The 27885-nt window shown below is 39.6% G+C and overlaps 1 protein-coding gene across 2 annotated transcripts in view; it reads left to right on the top strand.

The window, feature by feature from the left end:
* The first annotated feature begins 18046 nt into the window (after nt 1-18046).
* Nucleotides 18047-27885, top strand: part of dtx2 (deltex 2, E3 ubiquitin ligase) — a 15629-nt gene continuing 5790 nt past the window's right edge. Inside the window, exons 1-6 of one of the 2 annotated variants that reach the window (XM_046040031.1) lie at nt 18047-18678; nt 19343-19931; nt 21321-21379; nt 24252-24500; nt 26545-26612; nt 26889-27056. In XM_046040031.1, the coding sequence (XP_045895987.1) occupies nt 18369-18678; nt 19343-19931; nt 21321-21379; nt 24252-24500; nt 26545-26612; nt 26889-27056 (1443 nt within the window). In that variant the 5' untranslated portion in view covers nt 18047-18368. The remainder of the gene's footprint in view (nt 18679-19342; nt 19932-21320; nt 21380-24251; nt 24501-26544; nt 26613-26888; nt 27057-27885) is intronic. The other variant, XM_046040032.1, reaches the window with a different exon arrangement.

The following is a 27885-nucleotide window of genomic DNA, read 5'->3' as shown; positions in this document are numbered from 1 at the left end:
CTACACTTATACAAAATACTTAAAAATGTGTAGAAAAACAAACAGACAAAACAAAAAGATAAACCAAAGGTAATAATAGAGAAACAATAGAGAAGCTAGCCAAATAAAGTGTTCATTTAAATATTCTTATCAAGAACATGAACTACATTTTTTTCATTATGTTTTACATCAGCTTCTGGCTGAACTTTGCTCACTTCAGCATTTTCTCTTGTTGTAACATTGCTCTATACATGAATGCTTTTAGGAAAATACAAAGTAAATTAAAGAATATAAATAACCCTATGTTTATAAGATGAATTGCAATCACTTGACACATACACAGCAACAATCACCGCAAAAGAAAGAATAACTGCAGCCACTTTGCAAGTCTGATGAAAGTGCAATCACTCTGTAAGAACATCAGTCCAGTCCATCATCACTCTTTCGCACAACTTTTCAAAACAGGCTCGCAGGCTTGATACTGCCACTCTCAGTCATCTTTAATGTTGAGCTTGGATCTGCACTTTGTTTTCAATGAGGCAACAGCAGAAAACCCCATCTCACAGTGACAGGTTATGGCAAAGAATCTTTGAATGGGTTATCCCTCTCTGCAGCAAGCCATCTGAGATGTAAACCTCAGGCTGAGGGTGGAGTTAGAGATGTCAGCTCAACAAGCTTCTTGCTATCAGGACAGTTGAAATCAGTAGGTACTCTCTCACTCAGTTATATGCTTTTTGAGAGGTAGTTTTGAATGAATGCTGTCAGGGTGAGTCACTGTGATGGCTTTCAAATCACTGCTTTCATTAAATGCGCTCAGATTCTCAAAATAAACAACATTTATTGATGTTTTTGCTCTGCAGCTGCAGATTTATTAACCCTAAATCTAACCCATTTATTCTTAAACCGTTAAAAAAAATAAATAAATAAATTCGTCATGAATTTAGCGCTATTTGCAATTGCAAAATATTTCAGCTCACCACTTCTTGACTGATCTCGCAGCATTTGTCTTTGCAAATGCCGCAAGATAAGTAACTGCGGTCGCCGGACTCAGTGACTGCAGCCGCCTTGCTCCCACAAGGTTTTAATATCATGTGACATGGTGACAAAATCAGGCATTTTAGGCCACAACAGTCACAAAAAAGGCCCACAATATCGTGCAGGGACTAATCTACACTTTGCTCTTTGAGCTTGTCAATGTCACTTCACGTGAACCGACCAATCACAGCCTGGATGGTGCAGGACATTAAGGTGACCCATTGTGGAAATGGGGGGATTGCATGGGAACACCATCCCAAGAGTTAAAGTCGGGACAGAACAGTGTTCCTGCTCAGATTTTGAAAATCTATTCAATATTTTTTATAAGGGGAAATCCCTTTCTAAAGCGTGTTCATAAAATTACTATAATTTGTTGTGCTTGAACCACAACACAACTAGTGGAACTAGTCCCCAAAGTAGCGTATCTGTGTCAGTGTTGTCATCGCTACTAGCTGGAAGTAGCAGAGACGCTGCTAGGTACTCGTCCTGCATCTCTAATGCATTCAAATCCAAAAGGAAGCAGTAAATTCATTGTCTGTTCAAATCTGTGTTGAAATCATAGAAATCCTGCTTTGTGTGAACTCCTACACAAACACACAGCAGCAGAGCAGAGAGGCCGCGCTGGAGAAGTGAACCAGGTATAGTGAAGATAACTCCAAGTTTACACAAGCTGATGACAACTACACTCATTACTGTAAGTATGTGCAATAAAACCTTCACAAGAAAAAAGACTTTACTTTATCAATACACCTGTTCAACAAGCATAAACGTGTACAAAGCATATCATATATAGTGATTTTGCTGTTGTAAACATTACTGTTGCTGTTCTACAAATACTCATTTATTTATATTTATATTTAATTATGTAATTCATTTCTAATCCTGTTTTGAATGTATATTTTCTTAAAAACTTTTTTAGTTTTTAACAGAGCCAATAAGAGTAGTACTATCAATGAAACCCATCACCAAACATGAGTGTTACACTACAAAAAAAACCCAACACATTTTATTGTGGACCCATTAAAATGACCACATGTGGGTCCCCGAGAGGAGAGGAGAGGAGAGGAGACAACAGCAGAGTAGAGAATAGAAGCTGAACATGTTTTTGGAGGATGAATAAGAAAATAATCAGTAGATCTCAGCAATCTTTGTAATTTTAAGTAACTATAATTTTTTTATGTAGCTCTCATGATAATGCGAAGAGAATTTGTTTATAAATCTTTGATCTTTACTGATTATCCTAATCTTTCGGTGCCATACAGTACAGCTGAGGATGAGGGGAATGTCATTAGTTAAACTGAGGAGATCAACATCCTCTAGGCACCATGAATGTCTGTTCAAAATGACAAGGCAAACCATCCAGTAGTTTTTGAGATATTTCTGTCTGGCCTAAAGTGGTGGCATGGATAAAAGAAAACAAACAAGGGTCAAGACCTTGTCTAGTTCAGGACTCATCTGCCTTGATGCTAGAGCTTCTCTGTGGAGTGTAATGCTGTGTGTCTAGTGCACATTTGGTGAAACCCTTTTGGTTTGTGTCTGTAATCCACTTCTTGTCCCTGCTATTGCCTGCCTAGCATCGTTGCAAACACTCTCACAGTTCTCCCATGTCAGTCCATGTTCTCTCAGGTAGCACTATTGGGGATGTACATGCAAATCAGCACTATATCCCAAGCAGACCTGGTGACCAGTCTAACATTGCAACCTTTCACAAATGCCATGCTGAAATAAAATACTCATGTCACACGACTTTCTACAATTAAATCTTACAAAATCTGATTACTTTGTACTTGGTCCCCCAGCTAATACAATTCAAACATGGCAAACCCAGGTGAACTAGCAACATATTCTAATCTTTCGGCTATAAAATAAAAAGTTGCTCAGTTATCATTTGAGAAATATACCCAAGTCTTTTATTTCAGCCACGGATCTGGAGAAACTTATCCATGCTTTCATCTCCTTCCATCACGACAGTTGCAACTCCCTATATATACCTATCTCAGTCTGAAATCAATTCATCGTCTACAATTAGTCCAAAATGCTGCAGCACAACTTTTAACTCGCTGCAAAAAATGTGACCATATCACTCGAGTTTTAGCATTCTTGCACTGGCTGCCTGTTTCTTTTGATTTAAATGCCAGGCATGGGCTGGCACCTTCCTCTGTATCTGAGCTTTTATCCCTCTATGAGCCAGGATACAGACTGAAATCCTCTGGTGGGGCGTTACTAGCTATTCCGAGGTCGAGGCTAAAAACCAAAGGAGACAGCGACTTTGTAGTCAGGGCCCCTACCAGAGGAAATCAGGCTTGAAGAGTCTGTTCCTGGTTTTATCTCACTTCTGAAGACATATTTCTACAAAAAAGCTTTCACTGTGTGATGCGTAATTTATTTTTCCATTACTTGTATATTTTCAGGTTTTTGTAAAGAACCCAAGAGCAGACTGGACAGAAACAGGTCATTTTAAAAGATTTATTTGACACAAAGAACAAAATGATGCAGGTAGGGGGACTGGCAGATGAGTGGAGTGGGATTTGGTTTGAACTCGTGGGGTTCAGAGCTGACTGGTGGGCGTTAGTAGGCAGGAATAGTCCAGAGTGTTGGATTGTGGCAAGCATGTCTGGTGATGGTTCCTGAAGGAGTGAGAGATTGGTGTGAGGAGGGCAGGCAAAAACTGGTTGTAAATCAAAAATTCTGAAAAAACAAATCAGGTTGGCTGATGGGTGAAAAGCCACACAGGAGAATGATTCAGCAGAGACTGGACGTTTGGCCTCTCCTTAAATACAACTGCAGATTGGTGACTGTTGGTCAGGTGTGTGAGTGTGGATCAGGATCAGGTGTGTCTTGGCACCAACCCTGAAGAACAAAGGAAAGACCGCAACTCCACCGCAGGAGGAAGAGAGCTTCTGCAACTGTCATCGCAAGGTGGTCGTGACATACGCATATTAGCTTATTTATGTTTTATAGACATAGTTGTAAACCACTGTGTATGATAGCAATTTTTATTCAAATCATCTATGTTTTACATTGATTCCTATAAAGTACTTTGTTACCTGTGCTATACAAATATAACTATTATTAGTAGTAGTATTAGTATTTTAGTATAATCCTCACTCAGTAAACAAGTATTATTTATTGCAGTTTATTGCCTCATCAGCTTTTAAGGAGAATTATTTGCCTTTTAGTTTGTCATTAAGATGTTCACTGAACATGATTGAACAACAGGGCAGTCTTTAAATCTTGCAGCATGGGTTAATTCTATTTTAATGAATATTTATTAGTTAACTCCTCATGTGAGTTATCCATAGTTGGAAGCTGCTGTATAAACAGATTATGAACACCAACGAAGTAAGTTGTAAAAAAACATAATACACAAAAATAATAATAATAATTAAAAGAATATATATATGACAAATACTGTACATTAATAAACACTTAAAATATCCTTATATCTGTGTACAACTACATTATAGTGTGTTGTAAACCATTTATTAAATTAATATATTCTTGAGCACCACGGTTGTAACTTTATAAGAGGCCTCATCAAAGAAGGGAGATCTGAAATTCAGGAGATTTAAAAGGCAAAGCTGCTTGTACACAAAGGACACATGGGTGTTTTAGAGTGTAGAGAACGAGCACAGCATGCGGTCTGCTGTAGGACTGAGTGGAAGCAGTTGATGGATTTGTAGCTCAGTGTGAAATTTGTGTGAAGCAGGAGGTTTCACACCCACACCCAGCTTGTGTGTCGTTGTGGCAACCTATTAGATCCTGGAAGGTGCAGAGGCTGACATGTTTATGTCATGAGTCATATGTGGATTAATTTTCTCATTTCAAGATGGGTGAAACCTTTCACACACCTGCGAGACATGTCAGTGGAGGGGTTAAATCTGCTTCGCATTTTATTCTAGAGGCATTAGACACAGAAAATGTCCCTCAGTTTTCTCTTCAGTATTTTGTCATGTCTGACTTTCAGCATGTAATGATCGTCCCTCCCACCTTGTCATGCAATAAACTCCTTAGTCGCTAGTAATTTCGATTTTTAATTGACTATCTTTTACTTTAACACATTTTTCTTGGCAGCGCTAGATGATATTACGCCTCTTTAATCCAGCTGAAAACATAATGTCACCAGCTGTCTGTGGTTCAATGAGCAGATTTGTGCTATTAAAAGAGATTGTGGTAAGGCATAACATAAAAGAAGGAATCAGTAAACTTGTTTTTCATTTGTGCAAGAAGGAATTACTGACAATTTAATGTCGCACTTCAGGCTGCTCGAGAAAATATGTTTGTAATGTTGTTGCTGAGAGTAGCAATAACTGCAAAACTTTATTAAAGGCCACTTATCAAGTGGTGAATCCAATGTGGTCACTCTCTGAAACAAAATGAAATGTTTTTGATTTTCTCCACAGAGACAGATGCACACAGTGGCAATGTACTGCACATCAGCAACAGTAAGTGAAGGAGTTGACACTTTTAAAAATCTCTCTGAATATCTCTTAAAAGACATCACATCTCCAAAGATATCGTATCTTCTCTCATCTCAATCTCCATTAACCAAAACACAATGGGGCTGCATGAAGCTTTAATCTCAACAGGATGAGACATCTAGCTAATAAGATGATAAAGGCTGTGAAGTGTAGGAGTGTAAGGTAAGGGAGAAGACCCCCCCTTCAGAAAGCCTAATTTGCTGAAAGCCTTACTTACAGTGTGAACACCGGGTCAGTTGTCCCGAGCCCAAAAGGGCGCTCTAACCTTTAAATAATCTGCAGTAATAATTTGTCAAAAATACATATTTGAGAAACCTTTATATTTGTGAGTTAAATAAAAGCAGTTTTTTTTTTTATCTTCTTCATTTTCCTTGACACAGAGGTCAAAAACTATTTTACTTTCCCTCCCTATAATGAAAAATATAGTTTGGTCTGTCACACTACTGTAAGGTCCGAAGTTTAACATCTAGCCAGCCTCTCTGCCCCTCCAGAAACCTTTCAAAATGGCCAGTCCTCAAAAGTGAGGTGCTCAGAGAAACGAAAAAGAAAAAATGACTGCAGAGGTGCAAGGGACTTTATAGCCAGCTATTTGAAAAAAAGACATTGAAGTAGAAGATGCAGCCGCAATGGGGGTGGATTTAAAACTGGGTGGGAGATGAGAGCTTCTTTACCGTGCACAAATGGAAGGTTGTGGGGGGCTATGAAGATCATCTTGTCCTGGGCCTGAGCAAGACACACGGCGGGCCTGCTTACTGAAATCCACTTAGTGCAGTAAACGCCTTTAATCTAGGTCAGACCATTTAATACATGGCACAAATGAATGACTAATGTATCCCAATGCAAAATGTTCTTCCATATGTTTGCCCTTTTCCCAGTCTCCTTTTATGGGAGTGACGTTAGGAAGTTTCCACAGTTGTGATATCATGTTTTTACAGGTGAGATTTCCCAGCTATGGAAAAGCAATGACTGCTAACACCTATTTCTAACTTGACCAACTTAATTCTGATAATACAAAGAGGGAGTTTGAGGTATTCGTCATCTTACAGCTGTTCCTTCTGTAATAATTGTGCATGGTCATTTTGAGCAAGTGTGTGTCAGGTGTCTTGCAATTCAGATCCACAGTGCAAAAATTGCCCCACAGCCCAGTGCTGCTTCTGGGTATTTAGTTTTGCACTAACTATGTTGATCTGATTTATTGGATGTGGCCATCCATATTTTCTATTTTTATTTTATTTAACCTTTATTTGACCAGGAGAAAGACCATTGAGATATTTTTTCAAGGGAGACCTGGACAATAAAGGAAGCAAAACAGCATTTAAAGTGACATTGACAAACATATGACAATACAATACATTAAAATGTCTTCCAAGACACATCTACAATCTGCCACTAACAACTGGTCAAGTTACAACATGTTGTGAAAGGGGTTGCTTTTAATGATAAACAAACAGAATTATCAACAAATTCTGCTGTTCCCCTCAGCTCTGCAAAGGGTTCCAGCATATATCAGCTCAGTGTTTTGGTTTTATAGCCTGCAGCTTTAGTGTTTTGGTTCACTCAAATTGCTCTCATCAACCCAATTTCCATCTACAGTACGCAGCTGTTTTCAGAAAAATGTTTTGATCCGCTATCTGGTCTGCACCAAACGGAAGAAAGATAAAGTGAGCAACTAGCTGGGGTACTAAGTGGAACATTTAGCAGCTAGAGGGATGGATATTTTTCTCAGGAGATGGAAGCTCAAAACTGATCTATCAGATGCTGGTTAATGCTGGATTTTTTTTAACAGATGGACAAACTCAAATAAGGTGATACAATGTCAATGTTGTGATTAGAGCTGCTTAAAAAATCTATTTATGCAGGTTTAATCCTTGATTGAGAGGCTAGAGTAGATAGTACCATACAGTTTTGATTAACCTGTGTTCACCAGTTAAATGTGTGTCTTGTTTGGCCTGTATACTGTACTCTATGTTAACACTTTATTTGATGCTGAAACTTTGTAAACTTGATGACCATGAAAACAATTATTTTAATTTACTCTTAAATGCTGAGGATGCCTGGTGCTTCAACCCTTGTATGCCACCAAGGACACAGACACTGAAAATGTTATCCTGATAAGATTCTTATAGCAGATGCGCTACTGTTACTACAAATATACACACACATATCACTCTCAAATTTCCTATCACTACATAAATGTATTTTTCATATTTCATATTCACTGCGACTGTAGTCTTACTATTGAGCATCCAAATTTGTCAGACTGCATACAGGCAAGTCATTGACTTCTTCCACACAGAGTATATTGCTAATCCTGAAGGTTGTGTGTTATTGTTCCACTTGACATGTTTTGCCATCCAAGAGGCTTCTTCAGTTCTGCAGCTGAAAAGGTTCATTTCAGTTCTAGAACGCAAAATATCTTCAAGTACCTTCAAAAGAGTCCATTTGATTTAACCCTCCTGAGACATACTTAAACCATTAAACTAGAACACATACAATACAATAGAAACTTAAGATCATGAAGACAAGCACCATCACTTTTGCTCTCCTGGTGGCTGACATGCCACTTAAATGAGAATTCTTGGCCTAAGCCGAAACCAAATATAATGAAAAACTTTCCCCAATACAGAATACCGAATAAAGTTTATCACATTTTATTCATTTATTTTTCTTTTTTTTACCATTGCATAAATTGATTAGTCAAAATGTGCTTTTTACTCAGTGTTTCCCACAGGATTTGGACAGACTAGTGGGTGGGTCCGAGACCTGAAAGTAAATTACACGTCCATTTACTTTTAATGGACACATGTAATATGTTTTATACTTTCTGTGAATATAATCCAATTAATCTTTTCCATAATGTATAGACACCTTATTTTGGAAACCGGACGTCGTCATGTGTGTCCTTGCTTTAAATTCATCTACTCCACCCAGTTTGATAAATAATGTTGTATGTGGTTCTCCTATTGCTTAAGTTAACATGAAGACTTCATAGCCTCTCTTCAGGTAGGACTCTCATATGACAGGATAAAGTTGCTAATCTGCTGGTCAGCTCGAACCGGTCGGTGTCAGTGGATTTACCATAAAGGCTTGAATAAGTGTGCACTCCAAATTTAGGTGCGGCTAGCTTAATCGCCTTCTCACAAACGGGTGACAGGCAATTCAGCAGAACAGAGTCTGCAAACGGCGATTTTTGTGTCTTTCTCAGACACTTGTTCAATAAAATTTACTCGGTCTTTTAACTTATTAGGTTGAACACTGAAAGTGCTGTTTTGGCTATTTTCCGGCGATTAATTTCAGTGGCTGAACATTGTGCAACTTGTCTGTTGTTTTGCTAGTGACCTATGAAGTACCAGGTAATTATAAACATGTCAGGCTAAACATTACATGCTGAAATGTCCAGTTGTTGGGTACCTGCCCTTCTCTATTAACAATTTGTTTAATTTCATAACCAGAGATGAAGAAAAAAGGGCTGGATTAGGAAGAATAAATTATGTGCCCATGACTGACATCAACCCCTATTAATATCCCAATCAACAGGGGTTGATGTCAATCATGGGCCCTCAAAACTGCACCCCTCAGTCCCTTTGAAATGGCACAATCACAGTTACGTAACTGTAGAAGACTCCATAGCAATACTATAGAAGGGGAAACTGATGTTCTGGTCTGGGAACTACATGTGGTTTTTATTGATATTTTTGTCCTGTATATTCATGCCTTTGGGTGTTGAATATATGAATCATGTTTTAATTTGAATTTACATTTTTGGAGAGACTAAACTCCCTATTGCCATGTTTCCTGTGTGTAATGATTCGCACCAGGAGTTTCATTTTGGGATAACAACACTTCCAGCTAACCTTTTTGTCCAATAAAATGTGTTTATAAAACGGTGTCATTCAAGTCTGCATTCAGTTTGCAAATTGCTACATTTACATGCACACAATAATGTCACTATTCCTAACCCTGCAAGACAGTCGACAGTTTGAAGCTGTTTAAGCTGCAAAAGAAATGACAAGTCCTCATAATAATAATGTTTACAAGACTGGAAGAATTATTTTGACAGTCCTGAGGTAATTCAGAGCACTGATGGAGCTCTTCAGCATGCTCAATTGTTCTTGTCTGCTAAACAGAACATTTATAGGTCTTCTCAGACATGTTTTCAAAGATCAAAGCCAGGCTTATTAATCTTCTCTTTTGGTGACATTAATCGTTGGTCACATTCATTCATGCAGTCATTATAACTTTAAGACAACTCTTTATTATCATATGTGTCTTTGTGTAAAATCTGTAAAGTAACTAACAGTGGTTCAAGAAGTATTCAAATCATTTAGTTAGGCAAAAGTACTAATGTTTCTTAAGTAAGAGTATGCAAGTATGATCAGGAAAATGTACATAAAGTATCAAAAGTAAAAGTACTCAGTGCAGAAAAATTTTATACTATTATACAGTACATTATATCATTACATTATAATTACTCATGCATTAATGTAAAAGCTGGATTTTACTGTTGTAGTTGTTTATTTCCTGTCATTATTTTCTCTATTAAATGATTGATTGTTTGGTTTGTAAAAATTCTCAAAATAGTTAGAAATGCCGTCACAATTAGATCCCAGATCTTGAAGTGACACCTCCGCCTCCAATGCTTGTTTTGTCCAACCAACGGTCCAAATTTCAAAAATTAAGAAATTAATTATTAAATGATTAAAATTAATCATTAAGAAAGATCATCATCAATCATAAGAAAAGCAGCAAATCCTCACATTTGTGAAGCTGAAGCCATGCAATGTTGTTGCAAGAAAAATTACTAAACGATCACCAAATTAGTTGCCAGTTAATTTTCTACCAATCAATTAATCGAATTGTTTCAGCTGTACTTGGACATGTGAGATTACGGGGTTCTCAATGGACGGCAACAAAATAACATAATCTCTTTCTAAAAGGTATTTTGTAATATTTGGGGGAGGAAAGTATTCATCCAGCTCAAAGAAAGGATCTGAATCAATGAGTCACTGAAAAAAGTGTACAGTCATAACTACACTTCTTTACATATTGCATGTGCATCCCATGTACACATCTCATCTCTGACACATTATAACATGTGACATATTGAACTGTAAACAAGGTTGTTAGCCATGTTGTTGTGTTACATTGCTTGTTAGCAAAACATGTCTTTCATTGCTTTGCCAAAAATACACGCTGCATCTCAGATTAAATTTAACAATCCCATTAAGCTGTCAGCCTGTCCATTCCCATGCCTGGTTGGTGAAACTTTACATCTGAAATTCTTCAAAGCCAACTGTTCCCTTTCAGGAATTTGTTTTGGCGTCTGACTAAAAGGTATGCTCTCTCAGTCAGAGTTATCCTCAGAAGCCTCCAAATGATTATGCAAGCTAACGTCTGAGCTGGCATGTCTGATTTTTCGTCCACATGAGTGTGTTCTGCTTCCTCCTATTGAACGCACAGGCACAAGTGTCTGACTAAAAAAATAACCAAATAACAACGTGAACAGCACAGAAAATGTCCATGCTGAAATGGGTTCAGAATGCCAAAAGAAAACAAAAAATAGTCACTGAATCACCAGTATTTCAAGTAGTGTTTTACATTGCAGCATCCTAGACTACTGTCTGAGATTTAAGATATATAATTTGGCTTCACTGCTGGGCACAAGACCTACTTGAAGGCCAATAAATTACATATTTTAAAATGGTTTTGTTGAAGCCTACATTATAAAAAATACATGTACAAATATTTACTTGCAGCATCGTTACGTGGTCCCTCATAAATGTGTGTTTTCATAGAGAAACAGTTTTTACATGGATGTACAGCAGTCACACCAGGATATGTTATATAAGCTGCATGCTGTGCAGCTGCAATCAGGATGCTTATGTCAAGGGCCACTCCTCTATGAAAGGCAGATTCAAACCAGAACTAGTGTTTAGTCATATTGGGGAGAAATTATGGTAGTTTGGAGTATATTGAACATATGGTGAAAGAGCAGAGAAGTGAATGGTTAAGATGTTTCTGTGAACATTGTTATGCTGTGAATCTGGGTTGACATTGGAATCCAGTGTAACTGATGTGAGTCCATGTAGACTGGTGGATTATTCCTTAAAGAGAGCAAGCTTTCAATATATGGCAGACAGTGAATCTGCACCAAGATTCTTTCAGTGGGGTTGTAAGATTTGAAGCACGGATCCCAATTTACCTTTACGTCGCAGCGTAGCACAGCACAGGCTAGTCTGTCAACAAGGATGCGAGTGTGGTTCCTGTGGAGTCATTCAGGTATGACATGCAGCACAAGCTGAGAAGATGAGATGGATGGATTCAATCTTTTCTTGATTGATGATGCTGACAACAGCTGTTGGCATGTTGACATGTCAGATGCTCTGGATGCACTCGCGCCTTGTGTTGGAGGACAATGTCCATGGGCTCTGACAATTTCTTCACAAACAGAACACAATTTTAGCCCTTGTTAAAAATTCTGAGGTTTGCATTTTGTGGCAAAACACACAAATACACAGGCCTGCCCTTTAGCCGCTGCCAGATTTCAGCATGCTTTAGCCAGTTGCAGGTCAACCTGCTGTCTCATAGGAGAAGGCTCAGTACACAACATATTTGTTTCCGGAGGGACCGGGATGTTCCACTGGGAATAGATGTGCTAGCACATAAGTGGCCACAGGTTCTGTTCCAAGAAGTTACTCCCTGTCTCTTTCACACTAACAGAAGTGAGGGAGAGGACTTTTCAGTGAAAACCGATAGCCCCAATGTGGGCAAGGAGCCATTTGGTAATGGAGATTGTTCTGCTGCGCTGAAGTCCGTCGTGGCCCTTTCTGCTGCACCGAGACCTGGCTCCCCGAGAGGAGATATTTCATTATTTCATCCGCCACCGGAACGCCCGGCCTTATAAGCCTGGCCCATAATACATTTAATTTGAATGCAGTGGGGATCATTCATGTCATTGACACTATTCAAAGCGCAGGGACCATGACCACAAAGCCTCTATATATGCAGGTTTTTGAACTGTGATGTGGAAAATTAGAGAAATAAATTCAGTGCTCTGACAGCAATTCTCATTTCTTCAAGAAATGTTGGATAAGGATGAGTCTTTTTCCATCATTCAGACCCAGACGCTCAGGTCAAACACATGGTGGTACCCTTACTGACTGGGTCAACACTTCATCCAAGCATCTTTATACCCTCCAACTTTATTTGGTGATTGTGTAATGTAGTTCTGTGCAGTTCTCTGGTTTAGAAGTGAAGTGTGTGGATCTACACAGCAGACTGGAGTCTCTGCTAATGATGACAGCAATAGATTAACATGTGGCAGCAGCTTTGTATGAATGGGTTCATCTTGGATTATATGTGCATCAGAAGATCCATGTTGTATCCGTGTCTCCTGTACTAAAAAGGTATCAGGCTTATGATGTGGATTATGCTAATGTGAGTTGATCCACACCTTTGGGTCAGTGTATAGCCACAGAACGCTTAAGGTTACTTATCCAGTAACCCCTGTTCTCTGATTAAAATAAAGGCGTAATACCTGGTAAGCCATTTCTTTAAAGCAAGGAAGAAGTGAGCTTATCTCACTGAAGGGTGATATTGCACTCTCTTTAACGAGGGAGTCGAGTGGTTCTGCCCTGATGACATCATGAGTGGTGACGTCATGGCTGTTGAAATTACAGTGAGAGCTCTGAAAATAACGCTGAGTGGTCCCACTAATAGCTATAAGTTACCTCATATTATCACAGTGTGCCAGGCAGCATGCCAACATTCCTGTACTGCCCCCATCCCCCACCTCCATAATACTGCTCAACACAAAACAGGCAGACCTTTAGGCCAATACATGCTCTCAAACCTTCTGTTTGTACAGTCTGAAAGCAAATGAAAGGCTCCTATCAGGCCTCAGGGAGGTCTGTATCACCAAATATTTTGTACTTTCCCAACTTGACATTTCAACAGCTGCCAGGTGTGTGCACAGGTGTAAAAATGGGCAGAGTGGTTGTCAACTTCTTTTCTCCAAATTCCTCACATTCCTACTTTCATCACTGTGTTCACTGCTGAACAGCACTTAATCAGGGCTGTGTTGACAGCGATGGAGGTGGCATGCTTTCAGGAAAGAGACGGGAGGCGTATGACTCAAATCAAGTCCTGAAAAATGTCCATAGCTTTACCCACCATTCAATATTTTTTAATGCAACTCTCACATTTGGTATTAAACACACACCAGAAGATGCAAATAACGGTACCTGTTTTTATCTGTAAAATGTATTTGCCTCAGCCGGTGTATTGATCGCTTGTTTGTTGTGGAGGACATCTGCATTATCTGACCTTTTTAAAGATCAGAAGCTGTTAGCAATTATCCAAGTTTTTAATGTGTGTGATTCATCATTATTTAAATGTCCCACTGTGTGCAATGTTTCACTGTGACTTTAGGTGAAACAATATGTGAGTATGTTGGCCTCTGGAGTTTATCAGCATGAATTAAATGTGTCAAGAGAACAAATTGTTTACAAACTAACTAGTACTAACAACTAATACTAGGCTACAACTGACTAAAATATGTGTGGATATTTGTCTGTTACAGTTTGTTCAAGTCAGAAAAAGCAGACACAATAGACCATGATGTAAATGTAATATATATTACAAATATTTCATTTGGTCCAGGGCTGGTAACTTGGATGTGAGCGAGAGGCAGGCAGGCGAACACTGGTGAAGGTTTGGAACAGCAGTAGGGTGGAAACCGGTACGGAGATCCTGGCTGCAGACGGCACAGAAGAAACACACGGCGAAGTTATGCCAAATACAACATGAAACTCTACCAGTCAAACTAGCATTGGTAAAGTCAAAGCTGGCTAAGGTATATCAGGAAGCCAGGAGTCTTTAAGCAGGATGGTTGACTGGAAACTGCGTCAAGTGTGCAGCTCTCCCAAGAGTCCAGGACAAGTAACCGCCTACATACAAGCACGCAGACACATGAAAGGGAAGGGGAAAACAAAGAAAAGGGAGAAACAGAAAACATTTTTGTTCCTTACTTATTCTGCCGTTTCCTACACAAACTTTTGCTTCCTGATTTAGCTGATTTACAGTATCATAACCTTGTAGCGCCTATGTGTATCTATTTTACCACTATAGTATTTTGGCCACCTAGTGCCAACTGCCTAGTAGTTTAAAAAGTACCACAAACAAAATCCCATTCACCTTCATTGTATTGGGGTGAATGCAGATATTTTATAACCTGGATAAAAAAACAAATCTAATTGCACAAGAGGTAAGTGGAAAACATGTTTTTGTGTGTTTAATTTGGGTGAACAGAATCTTTAACCCATGCAAACATTCACACAAACAATATTTTATATTGGAGCATTTCAATGTTTGTTAATGTTTGGCTTTGACACGAATACAATACAGTGATGGCAATTATGTAAGAGAAAATACCTTTTATTGGTAAATCATTTGACTCACATTGACCTGGAAGCCATTATTGGCTGCAAGTGACTATTTCTCATTTCTATCGTTTCTTCTGTACGAACATATTGTGTTCTGTTGCAAATGAAGAAGAACAATGTTAGTTTTATATTGCAGCATCATATACCATTTTCATGGGCTTACATTGTTCCATTTGTCATTTTGAGACACCTTGGCGTGGACATAGCTATTGATTATGTGTCAGTTTATTGGTTGAATGGCAAATGCTCAAATCCCACATGGCCTATATTTTAAACAATGATCAAACTGGCATCAGAGCTGTCAAGTTCTATTATCTTTTATGTGACCTTAATGAAGATCCTCCAGCTAAACAGAATCCAGCATTCTTCCAGGCCATAGTATAAAGATCAGAAAAGAGTTTATAGTAATCTTTAGTATTTTATATAATCCATGTTGAATCAGTTGTCCTGGGTATTGTGAAGAGACTGCAATTTAGTTGAGCCTGCTTTATATATATTTAGGTCACAGGCGTTGGCTTTGACAAGTAAAAACTGATTAAAAACATACTGCATCTTAAGTCAGCTTTTTGATTTTAATTTCCATCGTCCATTTTGTTGTGCTGAAGCATATTTTTTGTTTGTATAGCTGATGACTATTTTTAATAGTTTTTAATGATTGTAAAAGCAACCAGCTTGAAGTTTTAGACGGTTATATCCAGTTTATGGGCAGTGGTCCCAAAGCTTATAGAAGTGAACTTGTGACCGGGAGGTCGCCGGTAAAATCCTCAGACCAGCAGGAAAATCTGGCTTGGAAAGTAAAACAAACAGTGCTTGCCCTCCCTCATTTACCACTGAGCTGTCCTTGAGCCCATGACCAAAACTGCTCCAGTGGAGCAGCTCAGTGGCCAGCAGACCAGGCTGCGGTTGTACATGGGGAGCTTCCAGGTGTAAATGTGTAATGGTGTGATTGTGATCAGGACCTTCCTGCAAATGAGAGATTGCTCTCAGTGAAGCTGTCCCTGAATAAATAAAAAATGGATTTAATTTAAAATAAGGTTAAATTTGTGTCATACACATTCATCTCCAGTTGAGGGCAGCAACACTGTTGAATGAGATCTAATCTCCTTTAAATAAAGACACAGAGAAAGAAGTAGAGGATGTACAATAAAGACGTTTTTGTAAAAGAAGAATGCAACCTTCAGGTGCACCTTGTAAGCTGCTTATATAGAGGTGAAGAGGGGTGTGAGCTCAAAGCGTTTCCCACCAACTGTAAAACAGGTTCATTTTCTTTAGACTGACATTGAATTCATTAAATACATTTTTGCTGAATGGACTGTGCAAATTTATACTTGGTCAGGGCTGACACATGGAGTTCTAGTGCAGCTGGAATAATCCTCACCCCTTTAATTAAAAGACTGGCAATGAAGGATGCCCCTGTGTTATTGACAGAGATCAAATTTCCCCAGATTTTTTCCATCAGTTGTACAATGTAGGCCTTTTGACGGGTCTTCACTCACTAACACCCACAGATTTGGGAGGGAGGGTCTGTATGGTTTTAAGTTGTTGACTAGGCCACCTGTTTGTATGTGAAACAAAGCATTAAATACTGAAGTTAAAGAAATATCACTATACTTTGTAAGCAGACAATTAGATTCTATATCACTATCGTCTAACTTCCCATAGGAGCGTTCCTTTTTTTTTTTTTTTTAAAAAATGAATTTTATTGTAAATCAATTTACAAACATTCAGACATTCCAGCTTATAAGCACAATATAAAGTCTTCAGATAACATAATAGTACTATATATATATATATATATAAAATAATAATAAACCTAAATAACAAATACATAAACAGACAAAGGAAAAACAAAACAAGACAAATTAAGAGAGATGAGTAAGTAAGTAGGTGACTATCTAAACAGGTGGTGACGATAGATATTTTTAAGTGAATAGCTCTGAGTAGATATTACATACTGAAATGCTTTTCTTGTTTGATACAAGTTTAAGAGACTCAAACTACATATCAATTTCGATTAAGAATAGCCTACTTTAAAACATCAAGAAGAGTTAGAGCAATTAGCTTTGTGAATAATGAAACTTCCCTAACAAAATAAAGAGAGCGTTCCTTGTTTATCTAGGGCTCCGTGGCATTACGTATTACTAGCACAAATCCTGCAACGTCCAATCTCCCCTGAACCCTAAAAGGCTCAATCCACACTACTGCATTTTCGAATTAAAACGGAGACCTTTTGCTACGTTTGCACCTGCCGTCCAGACTACAACGGCGAAAAACGAAGACCTAAAACAAACGCTGCCGACCCCGCTTTGCGTTTCACTCCCGTGTTACATTCAGTAACAGTCCCTGCTCGTTATTGACTCATGCAACAAAAACAAAAAAAATGGTCTGATGCTTAGTCTGAATTTATTTATTCTTTCGCCAAATCTTCTGTAACTACGGAATAGACTATCTGCTGCTATCATGTTTACACTGGCACGCGCATGCCCAGTGCACCTGAACGGGTCCCAGCTGTGCGTTTTCAGTCGTTTTAATGTAGACGGAGATCAACTCCAAAACGCAGCGGAAACGCTGGTGTGGACGGAGATCGTATTCGTTTTAATTCTCCATTTGTAAACTAAAACGGAGTAGTGTGGATGGGGCCTGAGAATCTTGCCCCTGTACTCCAGCCCTGTCATTGTTTTCACCTCCTTGATCCTCTTCCCCTTAACAATATCATATGTAAAGTGCCTCCTAGCACGATTAAAAGTGTATTTGGAAGGGAAGTGATTAAAGCTTCATGGCACATATCTGAAAACACACTCACACAACTCTCACATTATAGTAAAGTAATAATAATGTTGTATATTTGCATATTAATTGGTCTGCGCCCTTCAAAATCCAAAATAAAGAATCTGAAAGGGGAGTATTTATTTAAAATTAAAAATGAAACGATAAAAAAACAAAACAATCTCAAACAGCTGCCCCCCACCCCTGTTCCTTTTTGTGGGGCAAGTTTGGAGGGGGTGGGGGAAAGTAGATGAGAAGAATGGTGGGACGCAAACCGCTCACCAATTATACAGTGGTAGGATCCCATCTACGGTCGGTCTCCACAAACGTGCCTTGAATTGCTATATTCCCGACGGTCCCTGAAGGCAACCGCAGAGGAGGAAGGAAACCTGGCAACGCTGTCACAAAGCTAACGTTATCCGTGTAATGCTAAGGCATCTGAACGCATCAGCTTTGTCAACATGCACTTAAGTGTTGACCGAGGTGGTTTACCATTTGATCTTTACTTCGTAGCTTCCTCAAAAGCGTGTTAACAAAATTTACAATGGCATTTTCTAACGAGCCAAGCTAGCCTAACCGGCAGACGGTTCTCTTCGTCGTAGTCACAATCAATCGACCAGCTAACCAGAACGAGTTGTTGTTAGCTTAAGCTGGCTCGGTGAATATGGCGATTGTGTCTGGTTCATGTGCTAGGGTGAACGGGTCTAGAAATGGGCCGTCTGTGTCCGCAACACCTTCTGGATCCGTCGGACAATCGCAGCCCATGATAGCGGTGTGGGAATGGCAGGATGACCTGGGATATTGGCGGCCTTACAGCGGCCAAGTGAGCGCCTACATCGAGCGGTGCCTGGCACCGCGGGGCCAGAGAGGAGGAGGACCCGGCTCAACGAGCATCTGCCTCGGACAATCAGACCCCAGCCTGTCGCCTTATCTCATTGACATACCGAGCTTGAAACAGTTTCGACAGGACACAGGTGAGTCTATGTCAAACTGTACTCATTCTTCCACCTTGACGGAGTGTTTTTATTTCGTGATTAATTTAATCATTGTGCCTCGAAACCTTACAGTTATCAGGCCAGGCTAACAGGCAACGCTAGCCGCTTAGCTGTAGCTTACAGGGGCGCCGTTGTTTTGATGAGTGTTTACATTGCTGCAAGCTAAGATTAGCCAAGTTACCCGGGATGAAGTTTCGATAGACCACTATGTTGAATGGTTTTGTGTAAAGTAAGCTAACTTGTCCACATAACCTTGCTATAACTCGTCACATTGTTGACGCTTGTACCATTAGCATATCATTTATCTTCTCTGAGCTCAGCTGGTTTCATGTTAACTAGTTTGAATGAGGGGCAACAGAGCTTGTAAATTAACAAATGACAAGCAGTGTAGATGTTAGAAGTGGCAGTGCTCTTCCAGACTGTCAATAAAATGCTTTTCTATAACTATAAAGCAGCAGTATTAGTCAAAGAAATTTTACTTGCTGCCTTGAGGAATTAAGCAGCTGTACTTTTCTATGTTACTGTCACTTTTTATTTATTTATTTATTTATTTATTTTTACATATTAAGGTTTAATACAGTAGCTTTAAAAGTTTATTCTATGAAAATCATCTTTTTATTAATCAATCAATCTTTATTTTCAGGAAAGACACGGTCAGTACGGCGGTCCCTGTTTGCCCAGTCCTCAGGCCTCGGCAGTGGGGTTTACTGGGAATGGGCCAACGATGAAGGAGGGTGGACTCCATATGAGACTCGAACATCTATCCTTTTGGAGCACAGCTACCAGGCCCGCCAAGGCACGGCAGACTTGGGCCCGCATGGATACAATTACATAGTGGATCTCACATCTCTGGCCCAAGTTAATAAATCTTCAGGCTTCAGACGGCAAGTCAGACGGCAGTGTAACCTCCCATACCCACTGGCTTCCTCTGGCCCCCCAGCCATTCCCTCGGGCCCTGCCTGCTCCTGCCAGCAGTGTCTGAACCACAGCAGCACAGGACCCATGCCCAGCCGTTCACGGCATTCCTTCTCATCAGGCAGTCTGAACCGGCCCAGCCTCCAAGGGACAGGAAGGGCTGTGGCTGCTCACCCCACTTCTGTCTACTCGCCGTACCCTAGGAGACCCCTCTCTGTAGGGGGCATGTCCTGGGGCAGCCCCTGGCCTCCACCTCCCTCTGGTAGTCAACTGTCTGCACCACTTCTGACCAGCTCTGCCAGTGCCAATGGGTTAAGGTTGGTGTCTTATAATTTGCTGGATTGTGATTTGGTTTTACAGACCTGTCAGAGGAAAACAACAGCAGTAAGGGGTTCAGCTGTGCTGGTATCAATTTCATGGGACCCTCTACACCCTTCCCTCCCCCGTTGTCTTTCCTGTCTGTCTGCACTTTGACCTATCCTGAAAAACAGGAATGATCTGTAGCTCCAGCCCAGCCTATGTTTGTTTTGGCTCAGTTGCTGTGACTCTTCTCTGTCTCATCTCCAGCCTTCCTCCTTTTCTGTTTGTGATGGCATAGAAAACTGCTTTCAAAGACAAATTGCTTACTTAAATGTTATAATGAATATGCAGTTCACTTACACTTTTCCTGGGCTTCAATTTTCTTCCACATTAAGTTTCATTTAGTGGACACTAACGCAGGATATTTTCCACCTAGCAAACACTGTGGTTTGTGTTATCCTCTTGATTTTTGCCATCATTGCTTACACGACTCAGTGATTACTAATATACACGCACAAAAATGTCCAATAAAAGGTTAGCTAATGTTAAAAGGGCTTCATTATATCAGTGACACATTTCCTCTTATTGTGTTACCATGTCCTCTTATTTTGCTGATAAGTGAGGGTAAAACACACAGCGATTTGTAGCTTATTTTAATCTTATTTCACATGTCTGCATTTTCTTTCAATCGCTTTACTTTTTGTGAGTTGTGCTGGTGGTTAGAGCATAGGATTCTCTGACTACAAAAAAATAAGAAACAGAATTAGTGCAAAAATACTTGGTTTATGAGTTTATCTGTCGACTGAAGAAAATGTAAATAATTATTTTGATAACTGACTTAACATTTAAGTCTTTTATTAAAAAGAAAATGCCAAACACTTGCTGGCTTTTGGAATCTTCTAAATTGTAAGGATTTATTGCTTTTCTCAAATTTACGTTGGACTATTTGGCATTTATAGACTGAACTGTTAAAAAAAACAAATGGACTGTTTAACAGGTAATGGAAGTAATCATTAGTTGCAGCCCTGACTTGGATTTAGTTTAAAGCTCCAATTGCTAATTTCTTTTCCTTGAAGGCTGCACGATTGCATGCATATTTAACAGTATATTGGGTGTTGCACTATAAACAGTCAATGATAAATTGTTGTTGTTTATCAATCTCAGAAACTGCCAGTCATTTACTACCCAGTCTGAAGATGGTCAGTCTTTTCAGCTACTAGTAAATGTAAATAAACATTGGCAGTTAATTCCCAAGCAGGTTTTATTTTGTTGTCTTGATCTGGTGCCAGAGCTATTCCTAATGCAGATGATCAGAAACTGAAATCTTTTTAAGTCTTTGTTTTGTTCTGCCTGCTTGTTTCATTGTTGCTGACTGAATGTCACTGTCCTTGTTTCCTGTCCTGCAGTGTTCCTTCCATCTCTGTGCCGCTGAATGGGTCCACCAGTGTAAGCTCAGCCCTGGCAGGTAAACGGGTCACTAAACATCCATCCTGACTGACCTCTGCTCAGTCTATTCTGCACCACACTATTGAGTTGGTTTCCGGTTTCATTCAGTATAATGTTTGTGGTTTATGTGCCTTTTTTCTGTTGTTGCATTTGTCTTGTGAGTGTCAGTCTGTTTAGGAGCAGCATGCCACAAAAAGGGGTTAAAAATAGAAAAGAACACCCCCCACACGTAAAGCAATGATGTCCCTTTTTATTGTTCAGAGAGAGGCTTCCTTCAGTGAGAAACAAAAGTGATATTGTCCTGTTTGTTGCAACACAGTGTTTTATTGAGAGCCTTCACAAGTTTCCACATGCTTTACTAAACATTCAGCTCTGGGTGCAGAAGCATGATTCACTTCAGTTTTCAGTCTTGGTCCTGGAAGCCAGCTCCACCTGACACTGGTTTTTGTATGATGGCTCAAGGCTAAACAACATAATAGAGATAACTACTACTACTATGAACGAATACCGTATACCCCTCCATAAGTTGATTTATTTAGATGATTTGCATTTCTGACAAATCATTAGAATATATAATAAAATATATCAGTGATGTTACTAAGTTTCTTATATAATCACACAAGGTTCTTGGCACCAACAGCAGCTCTTGTCACTGTGATTTACAGAAGGCTGAATGGGTTGCATGTGACTTTATTGTGTGAAAAATGTTTTCCTTGTATTCACATTTATTTAAAGAGCACAGTCAAGTTAGGCACAGAGAGGCTGACCCCTCACACAGAAAACTAAGATGTTAACGAAATCAGAATTTGATTTCCAAATTTGCTGTCGAATGTTCCCAAGATACTTGACAAATGGATCAATATGTGTATTTAGGCATTTTCCTCTCATCACACTTTTTTTTGCATGCTCCCTGTGCCGCTTTCTATCCTCACCCATGCTTGCTTGTAGCATCATGGAGATTCTTGCTCTCCCAGCTCCTCCTCATAGATATTTGGATTCTTCTCAAAAGGGGAAACAAACATTCAGCTTTACAATTTTACTCAACATTCAAGCATTTTTAATGAAAAATTATGACCAACTTTTCCCCCCCACGATGTATTTTATTTTGAAATTTGTCCACTGCATCGGACACCATGCATCATGTATTAAAAGTGATTCAGTGGAACTCGATATAGGTCCAGATAACCATGTTTTCAAAACATTTACGAAGAGCAAGTACTCATAAAGCTATTCAAGTACAAAATTATATCATAATTTTAAATAAAACATACAAAATAAGGAGGAATCTACAGAGGCAGAATATACCCTTTGTATTTTCACAGAGCAAAATGTACAAGAAAAATATAATTAAAAGCTGGATAAAAGTATTTATTTTATAATTTCTTTTTATCTGGAGAATAAAAGGATTTAACTTTTATTCTTGAAGTGCTCGCTGCATCTCCTTATCCCTCCACTAATTTGAATTTATGATGCAATATCTAAATTTGACAACGCTCTGGGGGGTCCGCACATAGTGGTTAGGACATGGTACTATAATTTGAATTATTCAAAATTGTTTCCAAATATCTGTCCTCTGTAGTGGACATGTCACGTGCATTAAAGGGTTAAAAATCTGAAATATGAGTCAATCATGGTAATACCATTGATTGAATTAGAGAATTTTACACATGCAGTTTAATTTCCACCCTTTAATGACACCTGGTCACGTATTTAATGCTTTGATTTTCCCTGCTATTGTGTAAATTTGAGTTCTAAATATCAGTATGTAACAGCTACAGCCTGCAAGCAGCTGGCTGACTTATAGCAGGCAGACAAGTTTTAATTTGTCATAAAATGGCAAAATTGACATGCAAAGGGAATGCTCACTATTTATTTATTTATTTTTTTCCTCTGCGGCACACTTCTTAATTTATAACTCCATTTCTTGGCTGTGATAAGCTGACTGAATCAATACAATCAGCACAGAGAAAGCTAGAGGACCAGAACCTCATTAGTTCAAAGCACCGTACCGTGACTTTGGTGAGTCATGTGGTGTCTTCTCCAAATGTACAGTTTTAATGTTTATTAGTCAGTAATGAACATTAGTGGAAATGGGGTCTATTTCTTACACACTTTGTTTATTTGTCAGTTTTAAATATATACAATACATACATAGATGCCTCCATTACTGTTGGAGGTAGAATTTAAAAATCAGCTTAGTCATTAATGTCCGTTACACTTGCTTTCTATTTGTGTGTTATTGGCTAATGTAAGCCACCATAAGTTACTGGTCAGACCGGATCAAGTAATGCTGCTGCAGCAGAAACCCTGAGTTTATTGAATTGAGTGTGTTTTATTGCTTTTAATTTGTAAATCAGTATTTTTTTTTGGAGGTACATAGTGTTGCTTTAGATGATCATGCTTAGATCTGCAACGCCTATTCTGCATTGCCACAAGGATAGTGGTTGTAAACCATTCCTCATAGTTTGCTGATTGATTAGTCTGACTGCCAGCGTCTGGGCACCATCAACTTTCCAGATTTCCAAGATAACTTGTAGTTTTCACTTAGATCAAGAGATTAATGCTAGCTTCACAACAGAAGTCCTGATTGCAAAAACGGCTTTACTCATTAATCAAAAAGAAGAGACGGAAGAACAGCATATCAACTGAGGCCATATGTTAAACATAATCAGTTTGGTTTTAATTTCAAGGTACTTGATGCTGTGTCTGACTCCAAGTGTGTGGGTGTAGGGTGGGGGGGCACAGTGGAAACATCAGTTGCTGCTACATTTCTCATACCTTCGATTTGTTCCTTTCTATTCCTGCATATCTCCACTTGCTTTCAACCCTCACCTACCCCACTCTGCCCCGCCCCGCCTCAACCCACCCCAACCCACCCTACCCCGCTCCAGGCATGGCCTCCATTTTGATGTCAGCAGTGGGACTCGGCGTGCACTTCACCACTGCCCCCCTCCCTCAGCAGCAGCAGCAGCCACAGCAGCATCCACAGCAGCAGCCACAGCAGCAGCAGCAGCCTGCTCCTTTCTCTCTTCCTCCTCCTGTCCTCCCCCCAGCCAGCAGACCCAGCAAGCCCCACAGCAGCAGCAGCAGCAGCAGCAGCAGCAGTTCAGTTAGGAGAGCAAAGAGGCAGCACAGGAGAGGTAGCTACCACGCCACTAGCCCTTCCTCCACCTCTTTTTCTTCTTTTGGTCCAGTTATCACCGCAGGCTTGAGGAACATTTCATCCTGCATCAACTCACTTTCATTTGTCTTCATGTGTTTATAGGGTGCGTTAGTTGAAAAAAAGTGCTGCTGCAACTGATTTTTGTGCAACTGTCAAATGAGTCTGGTCAGTGTGCTCTAAACTGACATTTTAAAAGCAGACTACCTTTTGGGTTGTGTGATTCCACTATCACTGACCTCTCTGCTGCAAACCCCACCAATTTCATTCCAGTTGTTGTCGGTATCAGCTGCTTACCTACCATGAAATCTTGCATCATCTTGGTTAATTTTCAATTCTCAAAGATGTAATGTGCAGCACTTTGTTCTTTTTTTTTTTTTTACACAACCTTCTGCCTTCTCCCTGACCATCTGAACAGAGAAAAGGTGCTGGGAGTCTGGAAAAATGTAGGATAGTGCAAACACTGCCTTAAGCTGTGTAAATCTAGCATGAGAATATAGAACGAAGCTTCCAGCGATTTTCAAATCTAACCACATGTCTGTGTACAGATGGGTAACAAACTGTAGGAAAATCCTGATTAAACGAGTGGAGAAACAAACTCAAACACAGATGCTTCCATACAGGATGCGATGGCTCACTGAGTGGGTTGATGAGTTTGAAAATGATACACTGTGTGGCCTTCACAGTTAACCAAACATCAGAGATTTTCTCTGCTGCCATAATCTAAGCACCAATTAAGTGAAAATCTCGCCAAGGAGCACTGAAAGTGTTCTGGAGGCATTTACATTACATTTATTCATTTAGCTGACTCACAATTGCTATATATGTCAGAGATTGCATGCCTCCGGAGCAACTAGGAGTTAAGTTTCTTGCTCAGGATGGATGTCATTGTGGGGAATTGAACCTGGGTCTATCACACCAAAGGCATGTGTCTTATCCACTGCCCCATCACTACCGAAGGCTCAGGGTAGAACAACACCTCACTAAGAGACTTTATGTTGGGTTTGACTCTGATTTGTCACCCATCTGTGTAGTAACAAAACTTCGTCAGCTCATTAGCGTTCTACTTTTGGGACAGAAGACTTCATTGTGTCAAGCCTCAGGAGCCTCTGCTGCAGTATGGAGGATTAGGCTATGAATTGCTTAGTCAGTTGACTGAAAGTAATTGGCAGCTACTTTGATAATTGTGCCAAATCTTTTGATGGTTTTCAACTTCTCAAATGGGAGAATAATAAATAATTGTTAGTTGCAGCACTACTGCAGAACAGTAAGCAGCTCGCCAGCTTAAATCAACCTTTGGACATATTGTAAGAGGTCGTCACTGTCATACTGGGTTATATCAAAGGGAGTTGGCTCATAGATAAGTTAATAATGTAGGCCAGCAATAATAAAAACATGTTTGTGGTACATTGTCATGACAGTAAATTACTCTTCCTCCATTCTTGATTGTCTGCCACTTTTAACTTGAATACCTGCACTTAAAATCAACAAGGGGACACGTCAAACATAAGGACGTCTGGAAATGAAAAAATCTGGACTTTAATGGAGCAGTCTTGTGTGATAAACTCAAGAAGACAGTTGAAGATGAACGTGTAGTTAGCTTTCAGAATTTTGTTTCCTAAACAGACTTGACACTCACGTGTGTGTATGAGAATATGGTGGTGATATGCAGTGTCTGGATCAATTCCTCATGCTGCCAATCACGGTCGTACAGACGAACACTCCCTGTGTCATGCATTCAGATGGTCTCTGTGGCTTAAATGTGTTCTGCGTCCTGTGCATTTCAGGATGTTTGATTAGCAGCAGCCTGGACTCTTTGTATGTCGCAGAGGCAGAAAGAGTAGAAATCCAAAGCTTGGATGACTAATGGTTGACTGAAATTCTAAAATGAGATTGTGGATTACTTTGTATTGTGAAGAAAATCATTTCATCTCCTCTCACCAGAGTCTCATCTTTTTGTTGGACTCGCTGTTTTAGTCTCTGGCCTGTTTCAGCTCATTCATCACTTTTGTTTTCTCTTTTAGCCTCAGCTCAGAGACCTGACGAGGTGATTCAGCGCTACATGGAGGTAGTGGCTGGAGTCCCGGATGAGGTAAATGTTTCATTGTCAGCCCCCCCCCCCTTTCCAGACATCACAGGCATTAAAAAAACTTTTTTTTAAAGTTTTTATTTATGGTCTTTTGAACCAGCAAAATCTTTTTTTTTTTTAAGGGTTGACTGTGAACTGACAGTGGTGCATGTAATGTGTAACACAGACAGAGAAACTGAATAAAGGGCTGAATGCTGTTGCTGGCCTTTAACTGGGGAAAAATGTCAAGTTCTTATTCAGTAGTTTTGACACTAAACACATCCCCTGGGTTCCCCTCAGGACTGCATTATCTGCATGGATCAACTGTCCAATCCATCCGGCTATGAGACAACGTCCACAGAGGAGGGAGGCCAGAGCATCCTGCCAGACACTGTGGGGAAATTCATCAAATGTGGACACACCCTGCATATGCTCTGCATGCTGGCCATGTACAACAATGGAACAAAGGTACAGAACTGTTGCAGACTGCAAAGCAACTATTTTTTTATTATGTGGACAAATTCACAAAGTCACAATGTGACACAATGCTGTCTTAAGTACAGATTGATCCTAAAAGTCTGCCTTGAAGTACTGTGAACATTTGACAAAAGTTAAAAAGAAATGATATTTAAAGTGATGGAGTGATAGTTTTAAAGGAATAGTTCGACCTTTTGGTGAAATGTGCTTATTCGCTTTTTTGCCCCGTTAAGGCTGATTTATACTCCTGTGTTGAGTCTTCACTGTATTGAGCATTTATACTTGTGCGTTGGTGTCTGCATCGCTCTGCAATTCCACATCCAGAATTCTAGTTAGAAGTATAAATTAGCCTTTAAATGAAAAGATCGATATCAATCTGACATCAGTGCGTTTCTAGCACGTACAGTGGGGGAAAAAAGTATTTGACCCCTTGCTGATTTTGCAGGTTTGCCCACTTACAAAGAATGCAACGATCTATAATTTTAATCACATGTACATTCTAACAGTGAAAGACAGAATCCCAAAGAAAATTCCAGAAAATCACATCATATGAATTTATTAAAATTGATGACCATCTGATGAGGAAAAACAAGTATTTGACCCCCTGGACAAACAGCATGTTAATATTTTGTAGAAAAGCCATTATTGGCCAGCACAGATGTCAAACGGTTTTTATAGTTGGTGACAAGGTTTGTGCACATTTCGGCAGGGATGTTGGCCCACTCCTCCCTGCAGACAGCCTCCAAATCATTCAGGTTCCGAGGTTGTCGCCTGGCAACTCGAATTTTAAGCTCCCTCCAAAGATTTTCAATTGGATTCA

Source organism: Micropterus dolomieu, linkage group LG23, assembly GCF_021292245.1.
Source record: "Micropterus dolomieu isolate WLL.071019.BEF.003 ecotype Adirondacks linkage group LG23, ASM2129224v1, whole genome shotgun sequence".
Taxonomy (NCBI): domain Eukaryota; kingdom Metazoa; phylum Chordata; class Actinopteri; order Centrarchiformes; family Centrarchidae; genus Micropterus; species Micropterus dolomieu.
Note: the sequence above shows the minus strand (reverse complement) of the source record. Positions and strands in the feature narration are given on the sequence as shown.